At 39.2% G+C, this 25,327-nt stretch overlaps 1 protein-coding gene across 4 annotated transcripts in view; it reads right to left on the reverse strand.

Annotated features, from left to right (window-relative positions):
• Positions 1-4,588: 4,588 nt before the first annotated feature.
• The window catches only part of ZFR (zinc finger RNA binding protein), a 47,774-nt gene continuing 27,035 nt past the window's right edge, over positions 4,589-25,327 (reverse strand). For 2 of the 4 annotated variants that reach the window (XM_084503405.1, XM_084503404.1), the window contains exons 13-20: positions 23,736-23,941; positions 23,329-23,479; positions 21,759-21,900; positions 12,844-12,941; positions 11,927-12,022; positions 7,792-7,903; positions 7,589-7,686; positions 4,589-7,005 (exon numbers count right to left, since the gene is read on the reverse strand). In XM_084503405.1, coding sequence (XP_084359531.1) covers positions 6,826-7,005; positions 7,589-7,686; positions 7,792-7,903; positions 11,927-12,022; positions 12,844-12,941; positions 21,759-21,900; positions 23,329-23,479; positions 23,736-23,941 — 1,083 coding nt within the window. In that variant the 3' untranslated portion in view covers positions 4,589-6,825. Of the gene's footprint in view, positions 7,006-7,588; positions 7,687-7,791; positions 7,904-11,926; positions 12,023-12,843; positions 12,942-19,676; positions 20,047-21,758; positions 21,901-23,328; positions 23,480-23,735; positions 23,942-25,327 lie in introns of those variants that run through there. The other 2 variants (XR_014687014.1, XM_084503406.1) reach the window with 2 other exon arrangements.

Here is a 25,327-nt window from a genome sequence, read left to right on the forward strand (position 1 = left end):
TTGTCTCCAAAATGACCTTCATCTAAGTAAGGTATACTGCTAGGAAAATGAGTTGTTGAAGGAGCAAACCATTGCAACAGAAGCAGATCTTGTAAAAGAAATCTGCTAATACCATATATTCTTCCATGTTAGCAACTGTCTTCCATTTGCTAGAACGTTTTTCTCTGGAATTACTGTGGTTTTTCAGTTCTACTTTTCATGTGGAAAGTTTCTTGACCAAATTTTCTAGACTTAAACCATGGCAGTGGTGATGCCTGCACTGGGTTTGGCACACTTGGATGTCAGATGGGTATTTGGAAATCTGGCTGTTTGTCTTGGGGAACCCAGCACTTGCCTGCACTTCCAGAATGCTTTGCCAGGGAAATGAGTTACTTTTTTTTTTTTTTTTTTTTTTTTTTTTTTTTTTTTTTTTTTCTTTCCTTAATGCATGGGTGATATTTGTAGAGGGACTATTCCTCGGGGAAAACACATAAAAGAGCAGAGAGGGTGTATGGAAGTTTCTTGTGAGGGCTTTGTTCCAAGCCCGTGGCATTCAGGTTTGCTTTCTCTGATTTTGCTTTGCTGCTCTTTAGGAAACACTTCTGCTCTGGCTGCTCTTGTTATATGAGTTCTGAATCAGTTGTGCAGCTTGTAAACTGGCACATCTTACGCTTTTGGATATACTGGACAGCATGCCGGGAACATTAGTTGAGGCATCCAGAATGCTGGTTTATGATTTACCACTGCCACATGAGGAATGCTTATCCTGAATCCATTATCCTGAATTCACCCCTGACAGCACAAGAGGCAGACAACAAACACAGCTGCAAGACATTTCTTGAGAAATGGCTGCAAGAATGCAGAAATACGCTGTCTCTTCGTACAGGAATTACATCTAAAATGCCTCTCTTCCTGTTCCCAGTGACTTGCAAGACAGATTCTTCTGAAACACATTTTCCCAAGTCTTCATCTGTAGCTTCTTTCTTAATGTGAATCTTTATTTACCTGGGAAAACTTATAGAGCTCATTTCTTCTTTGCAGCTCCAAAGTGACTCTGGACAAATTGAATCGCTCTTCTCCCAAACCTACTTGCTGAAATGCTTCATTTCCTTACCCCAGAAAGTATTTGCTTCTAATTTATTCATGAGGTAGTCCTGCCTGGGCTTCTAACCACTGATCTCCTCTTATGCACTAGCAGTGATTGGATTTTGCTGCCATGGCAACTTTGATGCATCGAGGGTGTATTTTGGCGTTTTTTTCTTTCTCTCCCTCTCTCTCTCCTTTTTTTTTTTTTTTTTTTTAAGTGCACCCTTCTCAATAGAGGAACACCGGAGTAGCTGAAAGATCACAGTTTTCGCCTCGTGCTCGTCGCAGCGATGTGAGAATTAACCGTCCCCTGCCAGAGGGCAGCTGCTGCTAATGACAAGAGCGCTCTCTGCTGTTCTGAGCACACGGACACGTTTCAAGCATCTGCCTAGCTGAGGCGGTTGATTTCCTCCTGCATAAAAATGCAATTTTTTGGCTGTGCAGCATCTTGATTTCCGATTTTATTTTTTATTTTTTATTTTTTTTAGCACTGATCGCTGACTCTCCATTCGTTCAAACGCAGCAGAACAAGGCATGAATGCCAGACGTACAGCTTTGCCTGCTAAGTAAGATGGATGCATATGGAAGCTCAGCCCCCTCCCTTCATCTTCCCTTTCATTTCCCCCCCCAAGCACATGAACGGTGACCAGCTTAAACCATTTCAGTCTCAACCTCCTCAATAACCTGGCACTTTTTGTCTTTGACGCTTTAGTAGAGCACTGCAGTAGTTGCCACAGGTGGCAAATTACATACTGCACTGGCCCTTCTCTCTGCATGAGACAGAGCCTTCATGTTGCTGCACTATTTATATTTATAGTGATCTGTTTTAGTACTTGACATCACTTTTCTTCAGTTTTGCATTTAGATTTCATTGGTAGTTCTCCAGCAAAAAGCCTTCCTCATTTAATTTATTCAACTGGAACCATTTAACAAGTTCTGTTCTGATACTGTTTTACTCAGTTTCTTTCCCCTTCTCATAATTCATTAAAATCCTACTTCTTTTTCCTGCTTAAATGTGTACATCCTTGTTTCTGCAAAAGGGCACCAAAATCATAATGAACTTGAAATAAGCCACATTATCAGAAACAATATGTTTGGGACTGGAAAAAGACTGTTGGGTGACATTCTCAAGATGTGGCCACAGAAAGCTGATTGTTCAATATAAGAAACAGGAAAATTCATGCGCACGTTTGTACAGGTTAAATATTTATATGGGTGATAAATGTTTTTTGTAAATGATTAGAAACAATTAGTCCCTCATGTGCAGGAAGAGCAACTTTCTTACTCCATTTAAGCAGTAAGAACACAATCCAACCAAGTTAGCCATTGTATGTTTAAAAAAGTTACTAAAATAGCTTGGAAGAGAAAAATGTCAAGTCAATGATTCGTAGAATCACAGAATATCCCAGTTTGGAAGGAACCCACAAGGATCACCAAGCCCAGCTCCTGGCTGCACACAGGACCACCCAAAAATCAGTCCATGCATCTGAGAGCCTTGTCCAAATGCTTCTTGAGCTCCAGCAGCTGTGATCACTGCTGTGGGCAGCCAGTCCCAGTGCCCGACCACCCTCTGTGTGTAGACCCTTTCCCTAACCCCCAGCCTGACCCTCCCCTGTCCCAGCTCCATGCTGTTCCCTCGGGTCCTGTCGCTGTCCCCAGAGAGCAGAGCTCAGCGCCTGCCCCTCCGCTCCCCTTGTGAGGGAGCTGTAGACCATGATTCCTATGTATTCTTAAAACCTTGGACAGAAGTAAATCACAGAACAGATGCTTAAAAAAACGACCATCATTACTGGGACAAATCGGCATGGTATTTAATTATCACAGGCATTTGAGCTTCCCCTCCTTCTGTGACAAGCACACAACATTGCTAATGCCAGTGCTTTCTCCATGATTATCCAGCCTCACTGTAGCTGTTTCATGTGACTATACTGGCAATGCTTTGGACCACACTGGCACAAATTCTAAAAAGGTAAAAATACCAACACTTTTCTATCATGGAAATGAATACATGGTACAATACATAGCTAAACAATGCCATTTTATATGTCATGTACTGAAATATACATACAGGGCTGGCTGATACAGTCAGACTTCTGCAAAACCTGTCCCCTTTTGCAGCACCACATACCTTAGGAGCACATAAAATAGCACTTAACCCTTGTGTTGAGGCATCTTAACCTCTCTCATAATGTTCTGACTTGCATTGTCAGCAATACAGCTCAGCTTCCTGTCCTAATAGCAAACCGTTAACTTGCACAACCAGCAGATTACTGATAAATCTAAACATATGCCTGCAGTTAAATCTGTGACGAAGGTATCTCATATTCTAGAGAGCTTCCTAATCATATGCATACAATTGATGTAAACATGACACAGTATGCAGAAGAGGAAAGAAAAAAGGCTTATGTAAGGAGCAATGTTTATGACTCATGTAGAAACAAGACTTTTAATCTCCTTTTTAATGATGAAGTAACCTTCTGCTGTAAATGATTTATTTTATCTTTGTCAGCTGCTCCATTCTGCAAACTTAACATTTTCAAATGTAGGAAACTTCAAAAATTAATAGCTATTTCTTGATACCTTCTATGTGTCTTTGGATTTTAGGACATCAATTTGAAATAGGATTGATGTAGAATGTATTTGAATATAATTAAGCTATGCTGAGCCTCTAAATTTAAACTATCCTTCAATTAATTAATCACTGGCTTCAGAATATTAATAGACATGGATTTGCAAAACAGTTTAAGAAAACAATTGTATTAATTAGATGACCATTTCTAATGCTGGTATGTTAAGGCAACATTAAGTGGGAAAGTATGCACTGTGTAGGACAAAAATCCCCTGCTGCCAATCTGATAGCTATGAAAAATGATGCACACTACCGTTAGGAACTTTACACTTGCCAAGTATTATTAGGGTAGCATTTCTTAAAATGCAGAAGGTAAACATCAGAAAGCAGTCCAATGAACAACTGGGAACAGTACTATGAACTTATATGTACAATTGCAATTTTCATAAATCCAAATGAGAAAATGGTACAAAATGGGTACAAAATGAACAGATACTTACAGAATTAAGCCTGATTTTTATTTGGTTGAGAACCTTTGTGGTAACACTATACTACAGATGACAAACCTTGGATTTCTTCCCCATCCCCAAAAGATTTGTTACCTGTTTCATTTGAAAAGGTCTGAGAAATACCACACTCAATAAAAAATAATGAAAAACTCTTGAGAAGATTTACAAAATAATCTATCAGAAGAAATTTGATTTGTAGCCTTTCTGGCTAGAAAACTCTTCAGCTTACAGCCTTCAGAGAAAAGAAAGAAAAAGAATGGAAGTTTTGTCTCCCTAAGCACACAATGTACTTAAAAGTCAAAACTATCTCTGTACATTTTAAAATGTTGCTTTTCCATTCTTAGTTTTTCCAGAGCCAGTAGTTACCTAGTGAAAACAGCCCATTAAAACGGGCAGGAAAAACAGGAAGAAACCGAAATTAACTCTTCACCACACAGCGCAAAAATCATGGTCACAGCTTTGTATTTAATGTGGAATCACTTTAAGTATACAATATTTCGAAAGATCCAGAAACTGGTTAAGAGATAAAAGCCAGCAGAACAAAAATACAGGAAAACCAAAATAACATCTTTGACCTTTTTAATCCTAAAGTTAGGGTCCCATGCCTGAATAGACAAGTTTTAGCTTTATGAGGAAAGAAACTTTGGTATGGAGTTGAACTAGCCACACGAATAGCACCTGTAGCTTTCAAAATAAATAGTAATGGCTAACTAGACACTATGGCAGCAAGATATCCCCCTCTTAAAAAAAAAAGAAAAAAGACTAAGCACAAGCACACACTTGGAAGTTACGCCTCAAGGCTGGACAACAGAAACTAGTGTAATCTTTTTTATTTTTTTACAGGAATTTTAAAGCACACACTAATTATTGTATTTCTGATATTGAAATTATTTAAGAAAACTTACTTACAATGAGAATGTTTTCTCTTTATTTGCTTACCACTAATACTCACTCCTTTTAAAATTGCACTCTGATACTTGAAGAACACTGTATTAACATTTTTCTTTAAGACCACTTCTATTTTCTAAAATATTTTATTTGCATTCCATAGACCCATGCTGTTAGCAGTGGGTGTTGCAAGACAAAAGTATCCCCCTACTCCAAAACTTATTTTATTTAAAAAGGTCAAAGATAAAATCAACCACAAACTGGAACAAAAGGGTTTTTTTTTAATAAACTATCAGAAATAACAAATGATAGTTGTGATGCCTGACACTCTCATACAGCCAGTGATTAGATACCGGAATGTTAGTCTATGTTATCTGTGTGTTTTATGGGTTTGCAACAAAGCGTAATACACATTGAACAGAGTAATTGAAACTTCAGTTTCCAGTGTATAATGAATTTAAGTCATTTAATAAATTTTAGTTTTTATTCGAGTATTCCACTGTAGTGCTGTGACAACAAATCACACCTGTGTACCAGAGCATACATCAACAGTATGATGTAACTTTACTTACACCACTGCTATATTTAGCTTTTTGAAAGAGACATAAGCATACACTATGGCCACATCAAATAATTTTCTGGGTTTTTTCTTTGATAACCTTCACTTAGTAATACTTCACTTTTAAAATTTGAATATCGAAAAAAAATCACAGAAGTTTTATACAGGAATAGCTATAAGGAATAACCTCACAGGCACTGATATGACAAACATTTATTTGTTAAGGGCTGAGAGGCATTAATATCATATTGACAAAGTTGTTTGAAAAGAATGACAAACTTTGTCCAAATGGGAAATGCCCGCTTCTGCTTATACATTGAGAAAAGAAATTCAGAAAGTTATTTTTTGGCCTTGCTATGTCACAAAGTCAATCATAAGAAGAACTACGCATTTAATCTAAAATTATAGTTTTAAAAGCCCTTCTATTAAAAACAAAAACGTCATGCAAAACTTTGATCAATTATGCAGCTGCTTTAAAACTGTTGCAAGACCATACTGTATATATTAGCTTTTATACTGCTAATGCACAACTAACGGCAAACTTGATTAGATTAACACAAATTTGTCTTAATTACACCGTTATATCACACTAAGAAGACAAATGCCACAAGATTGGCAAAAACATTTAATTCTGAGCACTCAAATGGCAGGATAATTGTGTTGTAACCCCTTCACATTTAGGAAAAAAAAAACATAATCCTGCAGTCTCACTTTACAAAAAAAAGAAAAGTTCTGTGAAATATTAATTGGGAAGGGAACAGTTTATACTATCTAACACAAAGTAACTTATACAACTAGTGTCAAGGGCAAACAAAAAAACTTCTAAATAAAATGTCAAAATACACACAGCAACAGAAGCACAAAGGCTGCATTAAATACAGTCAAGGTAAGACAACACACTTCTTAATTAAAAAAAAAGGACAAAAAAAGAAGAAAAGTTACTAAAGTTAGCAACACATTTAAAGAAAATGCAATGAAAGTAAAAACCTCAAACTATTTTTTTTTTCCAAGGACAGAGTTTCCATTTGTAGTCTTTCCATCCATAATTTGTCTGATACGGCACATCCATTACCATGTTCAGAATCTCAAAGAAGAGCTAGGTTGTTCTCTTCCAAATCTAATCCCCAAGTTAGTTTTGGATGTTTTAAACAGACATTATTATGAATGAAGTAAAAGCAAGGCAACAAATGGACTTTTTATCACCTTCAATCCTAGAATAAAATGACAAACTTTTTTTAAAAGTTATCATAATCTTTTTTGTCTTTTTTTCCCTCTGCTTCAAATCCATCAACCCCATCACTGTCCCTTCTCCTTTTACGATTGTTATGGATGTTGAAGCGTTGATTCATCTGTGGTAATGGATCCATTCCTAAAACTTTGTGTATCTGACGGAATGCAAGGAGTCTCAATGCAAACTATGAAAAGGAAATAAAGAAGACATTTCAGTTAGAAGCAAATGTCAGTTTTGAGTACTTTGTCAAACAATGAAGAAACTGTGTAAGATAATATCATCCTTAGCTCTCACTATCCATCCTTTTCCTTCCCACAATGTCAACAAAGTATTTAATATATGCGTGCCACATTTGTTGCTTCTGTACAAAATCCAGCATCTCAACTTCAACATAGTCAGTGAGCTATTCAGCTGTGTGACTGGTCATTACTATAAATGGATAAATATTAAAATTTAAACAAATTTATTTATACAATCTTAAGTTCCAACATCATTTTAAATCTAATAGAATACTGCTGTAGACAGAGCATCCTTATGGTCATATACAGAAAGGAGTGCTTCAAACTTGTCACAGCTATTTTAGTGCAAAACACAATACTGCTCTGCATCCTATCCTGTGACATTTTCATTGCTTAGCTTCAGGATCATCATCTAAAAAACTGGACTATGTTCTTATAAGAAAGGAAAATTCATGTACACATAGCCTCATTCAAAAACAAACAACAAATGCCTTCAATTTTAGTAATGTTACACATACTCTCCCTTACCTGTGCACTTGAAGTAATATCTTCTCGTTGCTGATCTGTCATTACAGCAAGTGTATCAACAGGGTCTCTTTCGCAAGGATCCAGAAGGCCAGGACCACCTAGAATGGTTAGGCTTGTTAGTAGCACATCTCTACCTTATTGTAACCACGACTACTTATTTTATATTACTTCAGCATTAAGTACATTGATCGAATTCAACTTGCCTTTAAGGATGATTCCTGAAGATATACACTCAAAAACTCTTCTAAGTGCATCCCCAGGACTCTGTGGTCCGGTAGCACTGCTGATTGCTTTTTCTACAAGCAACTCCATAGCCTGTAACAATAAGAAAACCGGCTAATGAAGAAGACTGATCAAAACAGAAAAAAGCTGCTACTCTTGTTCTATACGGAATTTTTCATAAAATGGCTTGCTTTGGAAGGATCATTTATCTGCCACCACCCTGCCATGGGCAGGGTGCCCACTAGATTAGGTTGCTCAGGGCCTTGTCCAACCTCACCTTGAACACTTCTAGGGATGGGGCATCCACAACCTCTCTGGGCAACCTGTTCCAGTGCTTCACCTCCCTCTAGTGAAGAATTTCCTCCAGACCTCTAATTTAATCTCCCATCTTTTAATTTAAAACCATTCTCTTTGTTCTGTCATTATCTAACTGAGCAAAAAGTCACTATCGTTTTTGTAAGCACCTGAAAAGCTGCAATAAGGTCACACTGGAGCCTTCTCTTCTTTAGGTTGAACAACCCCAGCTTTCTCAACCTTTCTTCACAGGAGAGGTGCTCCAGCCCTCTGAGCACCTTCTTGGCCCTCCTCTGGACCCACTCTAACAGCCCCACATCCTTCTTGAGCTGGGGGCCCCAGCTCAGGATGCAGCACTCTGGGTGGGGTCTCACCAGGGCAGAGCAGAGGGGCACAATCCCCTCCCTCTGCCTGCTGCCCACCCCTCTGTTGCTGCAGCCCAGGACGCAGTTGGCCTTCTGGGCTGCAGGCACACACTGCTGGCTCGTGTCGAGCTTTTTGTCCACCAGAGCCCCCAAGTCCTTCTCTGCGGGGCTGCTCTCACTGGGTTCTTCTCCCAGTCTGTGCGCATGTCTGGGATTGCCCTGACCCAGGTGCAGCACCTTGCACCTGAACTTGTGGAACCTCATTAGGTTCACTCAACAACTTTTGATGTAGAAATTTTGAAGAACATTACACATCACAAAACAATTTCAGTTAAAATAGAAAAAAAATGCATAGAATGAATAGAAGAAAGCTGGGGCAAGATTAACATTGACTACCAATGTGGACATGCCTCTTCTCATCAGAGATTGCCCAAAAGTCTTTTAGAAATTTATAAGATAACATACTGTATGACAGGTAGCCAATTTGTCCAACAACTTTTTTAGAACGCTTGAAAAATGATGGGTTATCTAAACCTGGCAGCCAGAGGAATAAACAGCACACAGCGTATCTAATGACAGTAACAGACTATGACAAAAAATATTTTTTTTCCTATAAGAACACAAAAACTCAAATCATCAAAAATGTAAGTGTCTTTTGAAGTTTAATCTAAATCGCTACTACTTCCTTGGTTTAACAAAACTGAAGTTCACAGCAATTTTTTTCTGGACCTAAGCTAATACTAACTCAGATGTTAAACAATTTAAAAAAAAATCTTATTGATCAACAGATTTTCAAAAATTTACACATCAGAAATTGTTTAAATGATCGTTTTAAAAGGTGTATTTTAAATTCTCTCTCTTTTTTTTTTTTTCCCCCTCTGTGATTATTTCCATTGCTTCTTTTTATTGTAGGCCTATTTTATGTATTTTTTTCAGAAAACTGTTAAAAAGATTTGCAATGGCAAGGAATAGCTTTCCTTAGCTTTTTCAGCACTGAACAGATGTTTCAATACCACTTCATTTGCAAGTCTCATTTTCAAACAATGTCTTTTTTTCCCCTTCCTCTGAGTTTACACTTTTTCAAACGCTGCCTTTTATTTTCACTTTGTAAGACTAAATGCACATTCTGACACGTGCGACTAATTACAGTCAGTGTTGATTACAATTCTTCATTAAGGGTGCTCATTCCTTTCCATTTTAGCTCTGTTTAACTAATAAATTTCAATTCCTGTGCGAGGCATTTCCATAGTTCCACTGGATCACTGAGGACCAAGCTTTGGAGTACTATCCACAGTAACTTAGCTGTTTTCAGATATGAAGCAAAACACATCAGTAAATTTAAAAAACAAAACAAGTTTTTGCATTTATTCACTTGTTTTGCAACCAAAAACCTGAGGACAATGCCCTAGTGTTCATGTACATGTAAGGTCCTGGATTTCAAGTCTGGAAAATCACAGAATCATCTAGGTTGGAAGAGACCTCCAAGACCATCCAGTCCAACCTCTGACCTAACACTAACCAGTCCTCCACTAAACCATATCCCTAAGCTCTACATTTAAACATCTTTTACAGACCTCCAGGGATGGTGACTCAACCACTTCCCTGGGCAGCCCATTCCAATGCCTAACAACCCTTTCCATAAAGAAGTTCTTCCTAATATCCAACCTAAACCTCCTCTGGCCCAACTTTAGCCCATTCCCTCTCATCCTGTCACCAGGCATGTGGGAGAACAGACCAACCCCCACCTCGCTACAACCTCCTTTAAGGTACCTGTAAGTCCTGAATAGTCATTCCTTCTAACATGCAGGAAGTTGACAAAATTCTTCCAATTTAGTTTTTATTTTTAGGTAAATAAGGATGGTGCTATGAATGTCTGTGTTTAAGTTTAAGCTTCCTAAGACTTTCTATTATTAGAAGCACTTAGGTTCTTTTTGAAAAGCTCCTTGACTTGTAACAGGCTTCTAGCATACAGGTCAGAACAAGTTCTGTATTCAGAAAAACACGTATGTTTCTTCAATCTGTGAAATTCAATCTGTGACCAGCATAAATTACAGGTATTTAAAATCACAATTTTTCATTCTGTAACTGCCTTGTCAGTAAGACTTTGCCAGTAGGCCAGAACAATTACTGACTACACAGACTTCAGTGCTGGTTCACATCACTGACATTTTGACAATGCATATCAGCATTGTCAAAAATCAATTCAGAAAACCAGGGAACACCCTTGTAGAGAATTAAGATGCAGCTAGACTTCACACACACTTCTCTTTCCTTTTAGATGTGCCTTAGAACAGACAAAGTGACAAAGAAGAAACAACATTCCTTGTTCTTCACCTTCATGTGTGTTGCAACAGCTGTAAGGGTGCTTTCCTGCAGGCACACCAGATTTTATTCTTTGGCAACTCAGCATCACAGTGATAGTTAAGAGGACAGTTACATAATTTTCTAGCTTTTGTATGCTGTATTTATACAGTGTACCTTTCAGACATGTAGCACAGAAACTGGCACGATATCTATATATTACTATTCACACTTTAAAAAAATATGTAACTTTTTCTATATTTTTCCAGAAAAAAATCATCACTGTCAGAATTTAATAGAATTGTCTCAAAGTCTAACACATTTCTCATTCAAAGAGTATCAACCACTGAAACTGTCTTGACAATGTTAGTGATCTTCTTGTCAAAACTGAAAAGTTTATACTGGGAAGCAGAACAATGCAACACAATTTGGTTTGTGAAACAAAACAGTCAGTTTATCTACACACATTTCTGAAATTTTCTTTCAGACTAATTTTGGCTGGTCGACAGACTGGAGAGCAAATTACACTCCTGTAGGGCATCTTTTAAAATAACCAATGCAAAAGCAATGCTACAAGAATGCTCAGCTGCAGGAATTATCAGAAGTAAATGGTTTCAACCTACAGATCTTTTTCGAAGTGATAATGATTAAAGATGCTAATTTTGACACATCCACTGACTAGCACTGTGGTATTTCGTCTTGGAGAATGGTCACATTAATAATCACAGGAATTACTGTGATTTGTTCTGTAAAGTGACCTTTCTGTTATCACAAAGGTACCTGGGCATAGCTGACATCACTTCAAACCAGTTTCAGTAAAACCCAAGGAATTTCTAACCACCAGTAGGTGGTAAAACAAAACAAAACAAAGACTTATTTATATAAAGTTAAAATAAACAAACAACACCTGAAATCTAGAAAAAGGATGCTAAACACAAAGAATTCCAAAGAACAAAAGAATTCCTTTGGAAAAATTCCAGCTCCAAATGACTAAACTTCAGAAAATTATGTTTTTAGAGGCACCCTCTATATTCCCTGTAAATACAAGCACAAAAAACATACTACTTCTACACTTAACTGCAGTTAACACTTTCCAGTGCCCTACTTGCAGCACCATGTGCATTGAAAAGACTCATTCAGGAACAGTATTACTCACCCAGCTTGGAAAATCAGACCAAGTTGGAACACGCTGACAGAGGTCACGAAGAATACGTATGATAATCACACAGGACTGCAGACCATTAGCTCTAGCCTTGAGAGCGATACAAAATCAAATTAATCAATGCCAGCACCTACAGCAAATAGGCCTTGTTGAAAGACTAAAACACCACTGTTCAATGGAAGCTCAGATACAAGATTGAAACAAATCATTCTACAAGTTTATTCCATGAGCTGCCATTTACAGCAGTATTTTATACAGGGTTAGTAATTTAAGCTTGTAAAAGTCAAAGTGCACAGGTTATACAAGAATAACATTTCTTGATCCCCTGTACACTTTGACCTATGTTCACTTGTAACAATAAATACAGTATCTTTCTATATTAGAAATAAAAAGGATAAAGTAAATGCCTAAGAAGTAGGTATAGAGACTGAAAGGTCAAGGGAATCTGTTTGGTTTCTTTATTGTGCCTTTGCCAGAATGCAAAGTCACTAAACCAAACAGTTGCTTCTCACCTTTCATTCCCTACACTTAATGCACTTAAAAAAAATAGGAAAAAAAGTCTTAAATCTAAACACAAAGCTTTAAACACATATTCCATTATTTAAAGCAAAGTTACTCTGCAGCCTTATGGAATATATAACAAATATACAACATATGATCACCCCAAGCAAGTCAAACTTTCAACATCGCCTTCTCAATGACCAGAAAAAAAAATCATGTCAAATGAGCAATAACTGCATAAAGCAGTTCCTCCATACTCAACTTTCTACATTTAAATTTAGGGACCAGAAAAATAGTAAGTATTATTAGCATGAACAACGCTGAGTGTTTTCACACAATTAAACATTTATATCGCAACTGAACTAATCTCTCATAAGGCTACAAGAAGAAAGTAAAATGATGTTCCGAACCTGGAACCACTTAGCGTGGCGTAGAGCAGCCAGAGCGTCAAGGCATTTTTGCCTGTCCAAGACGTCCGCTGGGTCTTTCACCATACCCGAGGTTACATCTAAAATGGATTGAATTGGCAAAATGCAGTGAGGAATGGGTGTTTGACCAGGTGAGCAAGACACTTCCTTAAAGTAGCTTCAATGTCACACATGCCATTTGAAGTTTAAACCCTTGAACAACACGTGTAAATGTTCCATAAAAGGTATTCAATTAGGATTAGGGCAACCCAGCATGAAGATCAAGAGCATAATAAACTTCATTTAGCTCTCAGGTTATTTTCAAATGCATTGCAGATTACGCAATGCTTAGCACTTCTTTATTTAAGCTATCACTGGAAAAATACGTATCCCCTAAAATTAAATACTGAAGGAAGGATGGTTGGACACAGTGCGCCAGCACAGAGAACACAAGACAGACAGAACACAAAAATCCACTTTAACCAAGTAGTAACATTTAATCTCAGTTTCTTGTATGTTTTAACTGTCATCTGTTATTTGGGACCTAGTCCTCAAAAGACGTATAACATCTCAGAAGCACTAGACGTTTAGTAGTGATGTTATTTTTATTATATCTTAACCTTGGTATGAAATGATTTTTGCTTTAAAAGCTAATTGAAGGAATCTGAAATGCTCTTCAATATTACAGAGTTCCACTACCTTCTAGTACCTAACCTCTCTTACTCAAATTCCTCAACCCATAATACATATGCTCCAATATAACTTCAGATGTAAAGAAAGATCTGAAAGGGGACTGCTTTAATTAAGATTCAGCAGGAAAAAAGAAAAGCTAGGAATAGTTTAAAAAACAAAAGCACAATGTCTAAACGCAAATGTAGATCTTGTGTATTAAATATTCAGAAAAGGACTTAATTAAGTTACCAAGCTGACTGCTTTGTTACCTAAATAGATTAGACCAGAAGGCCATTTTGGAATTGCTTTAATCAACAACAGGAACCACACTGAACAGTCTGAAATGGTATATTCAGGTTGCTTAAAATTATAAGCATATGATACATTTAATGTTTTTATTTTATTATTTATGAAAATGGTTATTGTGACCTGTAACAACAACAAAAAAAGGTAGCATGACTGGTAATATACCAGGTAAGAGGAAACAAAAAGCCCTCTCTCAATGGCACTTGTTTCACAGGAACTGACTGTGTAAAACTATATGGTTTACTGCAGCAAGATATAACCTTCGGTAAGTCAGAGAATTGAATTAGTAAAACAGAAAGACTTACGAAACAGGCCAACACGGAGAAAATTCTAGGTATGCTGCAGAGACAGCCCTGAAGCTGCCACATACTTATAGACAAATATATAATGAACAGTAGGATACTCTACTACGCAGAGCAAAAAAAAAAACACTGTAAACGAGCATGGTGCTCTAAGTTTCCAATAACTGAATTTCAACTAAGGTACTACACTGAGATTTAGGCATTTTTATATGATATTCTTATTGCTCTGCATAGGGTTAAAATGAGGACTAAGAACCAAGTTGAGAAAAACAAGGTTATCTTCTCTCACAGATAATCAACTTATGGACCATATGTTGAAGTGGAAATAAGAAACTAACAAAGCCTTTACAGAGCAAATGAAGACATTTAAAGTGTTTCATTTAAAACAAAATCAAAAAAGTCCAAAAAAAAAAAAAAAAGGAAGAAAACCCAAAGAAACCATAAGAGAGGGGAGCTAAAAGCGACAGAGAAGGGCCGGGTGAAGTTGTCACTGCTCTCACTGTTGAAGATAGTAGGGAAAAACCTCTGAGTTGTCCCATAGGATTGTCTGAGTGCTCCTCAGAGAAGGCAATGATCCCAATACTCCATCCAGAATTTTTTTCTTCTTGCATCCCTCCAGGGGTCACTGTGCCTGCTGCTTCCCTAAAGTGCCTGTATAGGAATGCGCGGAAACATGGGAAATAAACAGGATGAGCGCGAGATCTGTGTTCAGTCGCAGGGCCACGATCTCGTTGCAATCACAGAGACCTGGTGGGACAGCTTGAATGAGTAGAATCCTGTCATGGAGGGCTACGGCCTTGTTACGAAAGACAGGCTGGGGAAGTGAAGGGGTGTGAGGGAGCAATTAGAGTGTACCCAGCTCCAGCTGGGGGAGGGTGAAGGACAAGTGGAGAGCTTGCTGGTGAGAATTAAGGTGTGGGCTGGTATGGGTGATACTGTTGTGGGGGTGTACTACAGGTCACCAGATCAGGAGGAGGAAGTTGATGAGGCCTTCTACAAGCAGCTGGTAGTAGCCTCACGATCATGGGCGTTGGTTCTCCTGGGGGACTTCAATTTTTCAGACATCTGTTGGGTAAGCAACTCGGCCAGGCTTGAACAGTCCAAACAGTTCCTACAATGCGTTGAAGATGATTTTCTGACGCAGGTGGTGGAGAAGCCAATGAAGCAGGGATTGCTCCTGGACCTTGTCCTTACCAACAGGGATGGGCTTGCTAGGGATGTGAAGGTCAGGGGCAACTTGGGATGAAGCGACCATGAGATGGTGGAGTTCCAGATGGAACTTGGTGGAAGAAGTAAGGCGAAAAGCAGGTTTGCAACCCTGGACTTTCAGAGAGCCAACTTTGACCGCTTCTGGGACTTGCTTGGGAGTATCTCATGGGCTAGGTTGCTAGAAGGCAAGGGTGCTTGTGAGAGCTGAGCAACATTTAAACAGCACTTCTTCCAAGCTCAGGATTGATGCATCCCCAAGAGTAGGAAATTGGGAAAGGGGGGCAGGAAACCTGTGTGGATGAGCAAGGAGCTCATTGATAAGATCAAAAGGAAGAGGAAGGTCTATGAAATGTGGAAAAAGGGCCTGTCCTCTTGGGAGGAGTATAGAAGGGTTGTCAGGGTCTGCAGGGATACGACAAGGAAGGCTAAAGACCACCTAGAGATGAGGCTTGCAAAAGACATAGAAGATAACAAGAAGGGTTTTTTTTTTTTAAGTATGTAAACAGTAAAAGGAAGACTAGGGATAATGTGGGTCCCTTGCTGAACGAGGAGGGTGTCCTGGTAACGGGAGATGCTGAGAAGGCAGAGATCCTGAATGCTTTCTTTGCTTCAGTCTTTGCTTCAAGGACTCCCCCCCAGGACTCCTCGACCCTGGAGGGAGGAGAAAGAGTCTGGGAAGTGGAGGGTTCCGCCCTTGTTGACAACGGAGTGGTTTGTGAGCGTCTGAGTGGGCTCAACCCACACAAATCCATAGGTCCCGATGGGATGCATCCACATGTGCTAAGGGAGTTGGCAGAGGTGAACGCCGAACCGCTATCATCTTTGAAAGGTCCTGGAGAACGGGTGAGGTGCCTGAAGACTGGAGGACAGCCAATGTCATGCTAGTCTTCAAGAAGGGCAAGAAGGAGGATCCGGGAAACCACAGGCCAGTCAGTCTCACCTCTGTCCCTGGAAAGGTATTGCAGCAGCTTGTTCTGGAGGCCATCTCCAAGCAATTGGAAGAGAAGATTATTATGAGGAGTAGTCAGCATGGATTCACCATGGGAAGTCGTGCTCAACCAACCTCATTGCCTTCTATGGTGGCACCACCAGCTGGGTAAGTGGGGGGAGAGCAGTGGATGTCATCTACCTTGACTTTAACAAGGCTTTCAATACTGTCTCCCATGACATCCTGATAGCAAAGCTGAGAAAGTGTGGGATAGAGGAGTGGACAGTAAGGTGGGCTGAGAACTGGCTGACTGGCCGAGCTCAGAGGGTGGTGATCGGCGGCGCAGAGTCTGGCTGGAGGCCTGTGACTGGCGGTGTTCCCCAGGGGTCGGTGCTGGGTCCGGTCTTGTTCAACATCTTCATCAACGACCTTGATGAGGGAATAGTGTCCACCCTCAGCAAGTACACCGATGACACAAAGCTGGGAGGAGTGGCTGACACGCCAGAATGCTGTGCTGGCATTCAGCGAGACCTGGGCCGGCTGGAGAGATGGGCAGGAAGAAACCAAATGAGGTTTAACAAGAGCAAGTGTAGAGTCCTGCACCTAGGAAGGAACAACCACATGTATCAGTACAGGCTGCGGGATGACCTGCTGGAGAGGAGCTCTGAGGAGAAGGACCTGGGGGTCCTGGTGGATGACAGGTTGACCATGAGCCAGCAGTGTGCCCTTGTGGCCAAGAGGGCTAATGGGATCCTGGCATGCAATAACAGGATCGTGGCCAGCAGGTCAAGGGAGGTGATCCTCCCCCTCTACTCTGCCCTGGTCAGGCCTCACCTGGAATAGTGTCCAGTTCTGGGCTCCCTGGTATAAGAAAGACAGGGATCTCCTGGAAGGAGTCCAGTGTAGGGCCACAAAGATGATACGGGGCCTGGAGCATCTTCCCTATGAGGAAAGGCTGAGAGACCTGGCTCTGTTCAGCCCTCAGAAGAGAAGACTGAGAGGGGATCTCATCAATGCATATAAATACCTGAGGTGTGGCAGACAGAAGGATGTAGCCAACCTCTTTTCAGTGGTTTGTGGGGACAGGACAAGGAGCAATGGCCACAAGATGGAGCACAGAAAGTTCCGCACCAACATGTGAAAGAACTTCTTCATGGTGAGGGTGACGGAGCACTAGAACAGGCTGCCCAGGGAGGTTGTGGAGTCTCCTTCTCTGGAGATGAATTCAAGGCCCCTCTGGACGCCTACCTGGGCAGCCTGCTCTGAGGAACCTGCTTTGGCAGGGGGGTTGGACCTGATGATCTTTCAAGGTCCTTTTTGACCTCTTCAATTCTGTGATTCTGTGAACCACCACAAACCTACACAAGGAAGGTTTCAGGTAAGATAACAGAAGAAATAGGTGTGACTTAGATATTACAGACAAGGGGTACACCCAGAGAAAACCCACAGCAGGAAAAGAGAAGCTAATAAAGTTGATAAGCTTAAAACAAAATATTGGTTTGTTTGTTCTAGTAGCCTAAAGAGTCAATTATTTACATTCTTATAAAACCGATCACAGAATCGTCTAGGTTGGAAAAGATCTCCAAGATCACTGAGTCCAACCTCTGACCTAACACTAACCAGTCCTCCACTAAACCATACCACTAAGCTCTACATCTAAACATCTTTTACAGACCTCCAGGGATGGTGACTCAACCACTTCCCTGGGCAGCCCATTCCAATGCCTAACAACCCTTTCCATAAAGAAGTTCTTCCTAATATCCAACCTAAACCTCCCCTGGCACAACTTTAGCCCATTCCCCCTCGTCCTGTCACCAGACACATGGGAGAACAGACCAATCCCCACCTCGCTACAGCCTCCTTTAAGGTACCTGTAGAGAGCGATAATGTTGCCCCTGAGCCTCCTCTTCTCCAGGCTGAACAAGCCCAGCCCTCAACTACTCCTCGTAAGACTTGTTCTCCAGGCCCCTCACCAGCTTGGTCACCCTTCTCTGGGCTCTCTCGAGCACCTCAATGTCCTTCTTGTAGCGAGGGGCCCAAAACTGAACACAGTACTCAAGGTGTGGCCTCCAGAGGGACAGGGGGACAATCACTTCCCTAGCCCTGCTGCCACACTGCTTCTTATAAAAGCCAGGCTGCTGTTGGCCTTCTTGGCCACCTGAGCACACTGCTGGCTCATATTCAGCCGACTATCCACCAATACTCCCAGGCCCTTCTCCGCCAGGCAGCTTTCCAACCACTCCTCTCCCAGCCTGTAGCTCTGTTTGGGGTTGCTGTGCCCCAGGTGCAAGACCCAGCACTTGGCCTTGTTGAACTTCATACAGTTGGCCTCAGCCCATCGGTCTTGCATAATATGCAAATAGGTAACACTGCAAATTTATAGCACAATAATTCACTATGTAATTTTAAACTCTGATTACTTCAATTCCAGCTCTCCAAAAACTTGGAAAATAATTTTGGAAAAAAAAATATATTTTTTTTAATTTGGAAAATAATTTTATTAGTAACTATTACACTGTAAGCACACAGAAGTGCACTTAGTGCTGGAAATGTCAATCTACAGTGTCCCTCTAATAATAGAAATCATATGAATACCCTTGAAACTTAAAAAGACTGTGAAAGTCAGAAGTTGCCAAGGCACTTATTGAACTAAGAATATACTGACTTAAAAAAAAAAAAAAAAGGAACTCTTGTAATATTTAATCTGTGGATTTTTGCATGTTTCACATTTTAGGATTAACCCCTTAAAGACTATTCAACTAAATTCAGACTCCTAACCTACCACCCTAAAGCTAAATCACAAAACTGAATTAATTTACAAAACACAAGCATGAATTCTCACCCTACATATTTATTACTAGCCTAAATATAAGGGGTTAATCTTCAGTTAAACATGCCGTGTCCACACTACTTCTTCATTAAAAGTTAACAGGTATATCAATTTTGGTAGTTTTATTACGTGAAACACATATTACCCAGTCAACTATTTCAAAACTAGTGTGAACACTGCTGAACTCTGAGAGACAAAGACGAAAAGAAAAAAAAAAAAGCCAAACACAAAGTAACAGGAGATGCTAGGACTATGCATCCAAACCCCCTCCTTTATAATGTATGGCAGGTGTGACAATGAGCTTTAGAAAACCTTGGTCAAAAATCCTTCCGATGTCTTGGCAGCAACCCCTGACAGGAATCAAGTCCCTCTGCTAGAAGGCTTTGGACCGGGGCTGTTAGCTAAGGATGGAAAAAAACACACGCGCACACACATATGTGTTTATAAATATGTACACTTTGTTTGCTGAAGGAAATATTCCACAGCAGGGGTTAGAGCACTTTGAATGTATCAGATTTGGGAAACTGTCAAATGCACAACACTGTAAGGAACAGTAGCTATGCAGTTAACAATTTTATTTCACACTGTATTTTTCTTTTTTTTTTTTTCCTTTTATCTTGTAATGGGATTATTATACATCAAACACGATTCTACTCCAAGTGCAAATCTCAGTCTCATCTTTATTCAAACTGGTTCTTCCGGTAAAGCCTTCCTTATCACCTGAACTAGCTTCCCAAGCGAGCTAAAAAAAATGAAAACTTTAAACCATTGTAAGACACAGAGCATGAGAAGCTGCAGTAAGAAAAAAAAAACAAACACATACTGTTAACTCTGCAGCAAATAACCAGCAGTCTTCATAATAGGGCTTTCTTTGCTGCAATAATTTGCAATTCAGTCTTCTATTTTCTCTTGTTTCAAGAGTGAACTTTACTGCACATCCATTTTATTCTGCTCAGTGTCTTGAAGAGAAAACTAACTTGATTTGGCTTGCCTAGAGGCAGTACTGCATTCAGCAGTGAATAAACTCACAACGATCATTTTAACTCAAGTGTGGGTCAGACAAAAATACAGGTTTGTTTCCTTTGGGGGGCATAAATTAAGGGATTGATTGTAGGCATTTGAAATTTATTTTTAGTCTGCATCATAAAATTTTAGGCCTGAAAAAATTCAATTGAAATTGAGTATTATGGCAGGAATCAATATTGCACTTTTGCATAGTACACTAAGAAATTAACATAGTGTTTAAGGTTAACTTCTTTTAATTATTAATCTAATTTAATAATCAAAGCTTTTAAGTGAAAGTATTCCTTAAGGACTTAAGCAATATGCAAAGTCTGATTCAGACAAACCAAAAGTCACGTGACACTTAAAATTGCCAAAAACCAAGTAGTATTGGTTGGATGTGACAGTACATGTACAAAGCATTTATAGTTAGGTATGATATGTGCAGCTTAAAAGTCATGTACAAAGCACTCAAAGACTCTTCAGAAGTCATCCAAACTACAGAATGCATCTTGATTTTGTTCTGATTACATAGGATGACTTTGTTAACCCAGTTTGCCTTTGATGCACTAGTCACAGCTACAGAACATTTACTAATACAGTATAAAACCTCAAGTATTTTAGAGGACATGTAATGATCAGATGAAATTAAAAAACTGTGGCTTATATAAATATGTATATACACAAGCACATGTATACATAAACAAACACAATTTTTCAACCTGCATGAGAAGCATTAACACCAGATTTCCTATTTGTAGGTTCATTGTCAATCACCAGAACCCTGTTTGCCATGTCTTTCAACTATGAAAATACAGGATTAAAAGGAAACAAAAGTTAATTTTATCTGACCCGTAAATAAAAAGAACCAATGTACTGCAGACATTAATCATGCTTGTTGGCTTAAAAGCTTTTGGAGCTTTGAAAGTGTTACAGAACAGACCCTAAAGCAACACTGCTGGCACCAGAGAAACTGTGGACTTCAGAAATGTAAATTGATTTATAAACTCAACCTTCTTCTTCAGCTCAATGACAAAGCCATTTCTTACACTACTCGTCTGGGTTTGCCAGTTGGATAGAAGACTGATTGTAATACCAGGAGCCTAAATATACTCAAAAAAGCACTCCAGACCAAGAAGCAACCTCAGAGAGCTGGAAAAAATCGCACTGTCTTTTAAAGTTAGAAGCACCATTACCATCAAAATTATTACACAAATGTATTTTAAGTGGTACTGCTAATTGGAAGTGTAAGTGACGGTAATACCGATCTGGTTTAAATCCAAGACCATTTGATTTGTTTTTCTAAAATGATAAAATCTTTATCTGAGGGCAAGACTGCTCTACAAAGCCAGTTTATAGCCACATGCTGTAAAATACTTAGTTTTTCAAGTTATTTTATAAGAGGGGAAAAACACTTAAGTTTGTACCTTTTCCAGAAAGCTGAGGTTGGACATAAAGTTACAATTTCAAAAAATTAAATAAATGCATCATATAAACATTTGTTTTAACCAACTGTTGTCTACTAAGACTGGTTGTTGAAAAACAAGGTTTCAATCAGTATTAGTTGTGCCAGCATGTTACCTTCCAGGACCTTAACGCCACCTTAAGCAGAATAGATAAACATATCAAATACATAAGAAAGAAGTAACATTTTTAACAACTTCCCAACCTCCATCCCTCATGTTCTCCTCCCGAACGACTGGAGATGTCAGCGTGATAGTAACTTGCATTTTGGGTTCCACATATGAATTTAAAATTATTGCTGCTTCTGGGACTGCACACTTGATATCATATTTCTCAGTACTTATTACCTAAATATTGGGAAACAGAGATTTCTATCAGCAACAATAAAAGTATGGAGAAGAAAATGGACTTCAATGTAGTCTTTTTAACAGAAAGACAGAAATGCAGCATTAATTATATGAAGCAAATACCTCTGTATTCAAAGAGGTCACAGTATATGCAATTAAAAAAAAACGTATAAACATGTAGATGCACATAGATCTGTGGACTGACTTACTGTTATCAAATCATTAATGAAAACACACAGCAGTCACCAAGCACGCAAAAGAAAGAGGAAAAACTACCCATATAGGAAGTTCATATGCAAAGTAAATTACACAGTATAAACTTGGACAGCATTTAAAAGAAAGAAAAGCCTCAGTGCCACTTGAAATGTCAGTTGGGTATTATTCCTGGTCAAACATACGAGTCTTTTTTAAAGACAAAGCCTCAGTGATTCTCCTCCTTCCAGCTCTCATTTAGAGGTTGGGTACTGCTAGGCACATTTTATACTTGGCTGTCACATCTTCAGACGAGAACAAAGATTACTCTGCATTTCTTCTTGCTACTGATTTAATAGTTCTAAATATCTCAAGAAGAAGCTGTAGGAAACTGTCATCTCGTTTTACAAACTAGAAGCCAGTTCTCTACAAAGACAGACCAGGATGAGCAATTTTCAGCTTTTCTTGCTTTATTACTTTGAGCAGGACCCAAGACTATTTCCTAATTAATCTGATCCTGCTAATGCTTCTACCATGCCACTGATTCTGCTGAGCAATTTACCAGACTGTACTGAAACACTGATGCCACAAGAAACCTTTCTATAATGATGGTGGGCAGGCTTTTTTTCTGTAGGGAGCAATGGAGTTAAAGACTCAATATTCATTTGTTATAGGAATATAGCAAATAGTTTATATGCGTTCCACTGAATGGTCTAAGACAGCCTTTTTATTTTTTGGTAACTTTTAAGAATGGTGCCACATTAAGAAGCTACAAAACTTAATTTGTTAACTGTGGAACTACGAAGCATACGTACTGGAAGCAGACTGGCATTAATGGAGAACTTTGACCCTAAAGCAGTAAGCTTTCTGTAACACTGCACAAATTACCTCTGTCACTGGTGGTAACTGGACAACAGAAAGTCATCTTCTGCTCGTTTTTGTTTTCCAGTCAAATGAAGTCTATTAAATGATGGTTAATACTACACCACTAGCATAAACACCTAGACACTTAGACACTTGTAAACACAATGTACAGAAAGCAAAACATGCAGCGTGGTCACTGAATTCAGATGGAAACACTCAGCAAAACAGAAGAAATTCAACTTGAGCTATGGAATGCAGTAGTCAGCCCTGCAGACACATGACTTGGACAGATTTTTTTTTTTATTATTATTTTTTTTTTTTTTACACAGAAACTTAAAAAAAATCAGATGAAAGAATCTGAACTGTACTTACTGCAAGTTGTTTGGGAAGACTTTCAGCAATACGACTGAGTAACATCTTTGAAGGCTTCTCAGCACATAACAAAACAAGATTGACATTCCTGTCTCCACGGAGCAGCAAACCTTTAGCCAAAACACCTACCCGTAAAACTCCTTTCAGAGCTCTGTGAAGTAAATTATAGTCAGAAGTTGCATTTAAAATAGTATTTAAAGTAGTATTAAAATTTTAAAGCTAGTCCTGCAGATAGAAAAACGAAATGGAATAGGAATATTCCACATACTCTTGAGGACACAGTCCTCATCAAAATTTACTGTATAAAAACCTTAACAGAACAGGGCCCCTAGAAGCACTGAAAAAGGTACAAGGAAAACCGTAAGATTTTAGAAACAAAAGGTGAATTTCTTAAAAAATAAAAATACCTGTCTTTACTGCCATCTTTTTTATCATCTCCCTCTTTGCTCTTGTTCTTTTCATGGTCGGTCATATTGTCAGAAACAAGTTTCAAAGCACGCTCAGTAATAGAAACAATTTTTTGGACTGCCTGAAGTTCCTCCTCTGTTGGATATATTGCTGCGTGTTTGGTCATCACGTAGCGGTCGTCAGAGGAGTCAGGGCGGCGTACAGGCTAAACAGAGAAAAAAAGTGTATTTCTGAAATGTGACAACATTTCAAAGTTCACAGAATATTCAAGCCTCAAATGACTGAAATGTAACAAAACATGAGCTGAGATGTACTTAACAACTTACACTGCTCACAAACAATCACGTTTGAAGAAAGATAAGCTGTATCAAAATAAAACCAATTATGAAATCTCTAGATCCAAAGTACTCCTCTCCCCCAAAATAAATATCTATGGTCTTTTTATTAAATGGGAAATACTTGCATACTTATTCACTGCTGCAAAACAAGGTATCTATAGTTGCTGTTATAAAGAAGAATTCAAATAGCAAGGTGCCTCAGGGGGTCTCTAGTCAAACTTCCTGTGCAAACCACGGTCAGCTATAAGATCAGATCACATTGCTCAGGGATTTATCCAGTCATGCCTTGAAAAATGCAAAAGATGGAGGCTGCACAACATCTCTGTGAAAAAAGTTACTTCCTGTATGCGGTCTGAACCTCTCTTGCCAGTGACAAGATCCCTCCACAAAGCACGTGTGTTGCAGCCCCCAGTCATTCTGGTAACCCCACACTGAACCTGCTATTATTTATCTATGTCTTTCTTGTACTAGAAAGCCCTAAACTGAGTGCAGTATTGCAGTTTGGGTTTAATGAAAGCAGATTGCTTTCTATCATCTATTGATTATGCTGCTGTTAATACAGATCAGGATGCTGTTGGTGTTCCTTGCTGGCAGGGCACATTGCTGGCTCATGTTCAACTTACTGTCTGCCAAGATTCCCAGGTTCCCTTTAGCAGCTCTGCTACCCAGCCTGTCATTCCCCAGCCTGCACCAATGCAATGGGTTACTCAGTCCCAAGTACAGCACTAGCTATTTGTTCTTGCAGAATTGCATGAAGTTCCTGCCAGCCTATTCCTCTGTCCATCTGGATGGAAATCCTGTTCTCAAAGGTACAGGTTGTTCTCCCCACCCTGATGCAATTAAGTTTCACATCAGCAGCAAACCTGATGAGCATGCACTAACTCCATCACCTTTCAGATGATTGATAAGGTACTAAATGAGACAAATTCCATGATAAACCCATGTGGTACTCCACTTGTTACCAACCTCAAAGGAGAGTAGGACCCACCACTAACCATTATCCTCTGGGACTGATGATCCAACCACTTTTTACACATATATTTGCCCACAATTATAGAATCACAGAATGGTTTGGGTTGGAAGGGACCTTTAAAGATCAAGAAGATAATGTTGTATAATGCGAATTAAATAAAAGTAATACACAAATCCAGAAAGACTTGTATTTCAGAAGCATCAGTATTTGTCTTCGAGGCATCCTATGGTCATATTAAGTGGACTTATTTTGGAAGAAAGGTTCGTCTACATGATTTCAT

This window comes from Aythya ferina (assembly GCF_964211825.1).
Source record: "Aythya ferina genome assembly, chromosome: Z".
NCBI classification, from domain to species: Eukaryota; Metazoa; Chordata; class Aves; order Anseriformes; family Anatidae; genus Aythya; species Aythya ferina.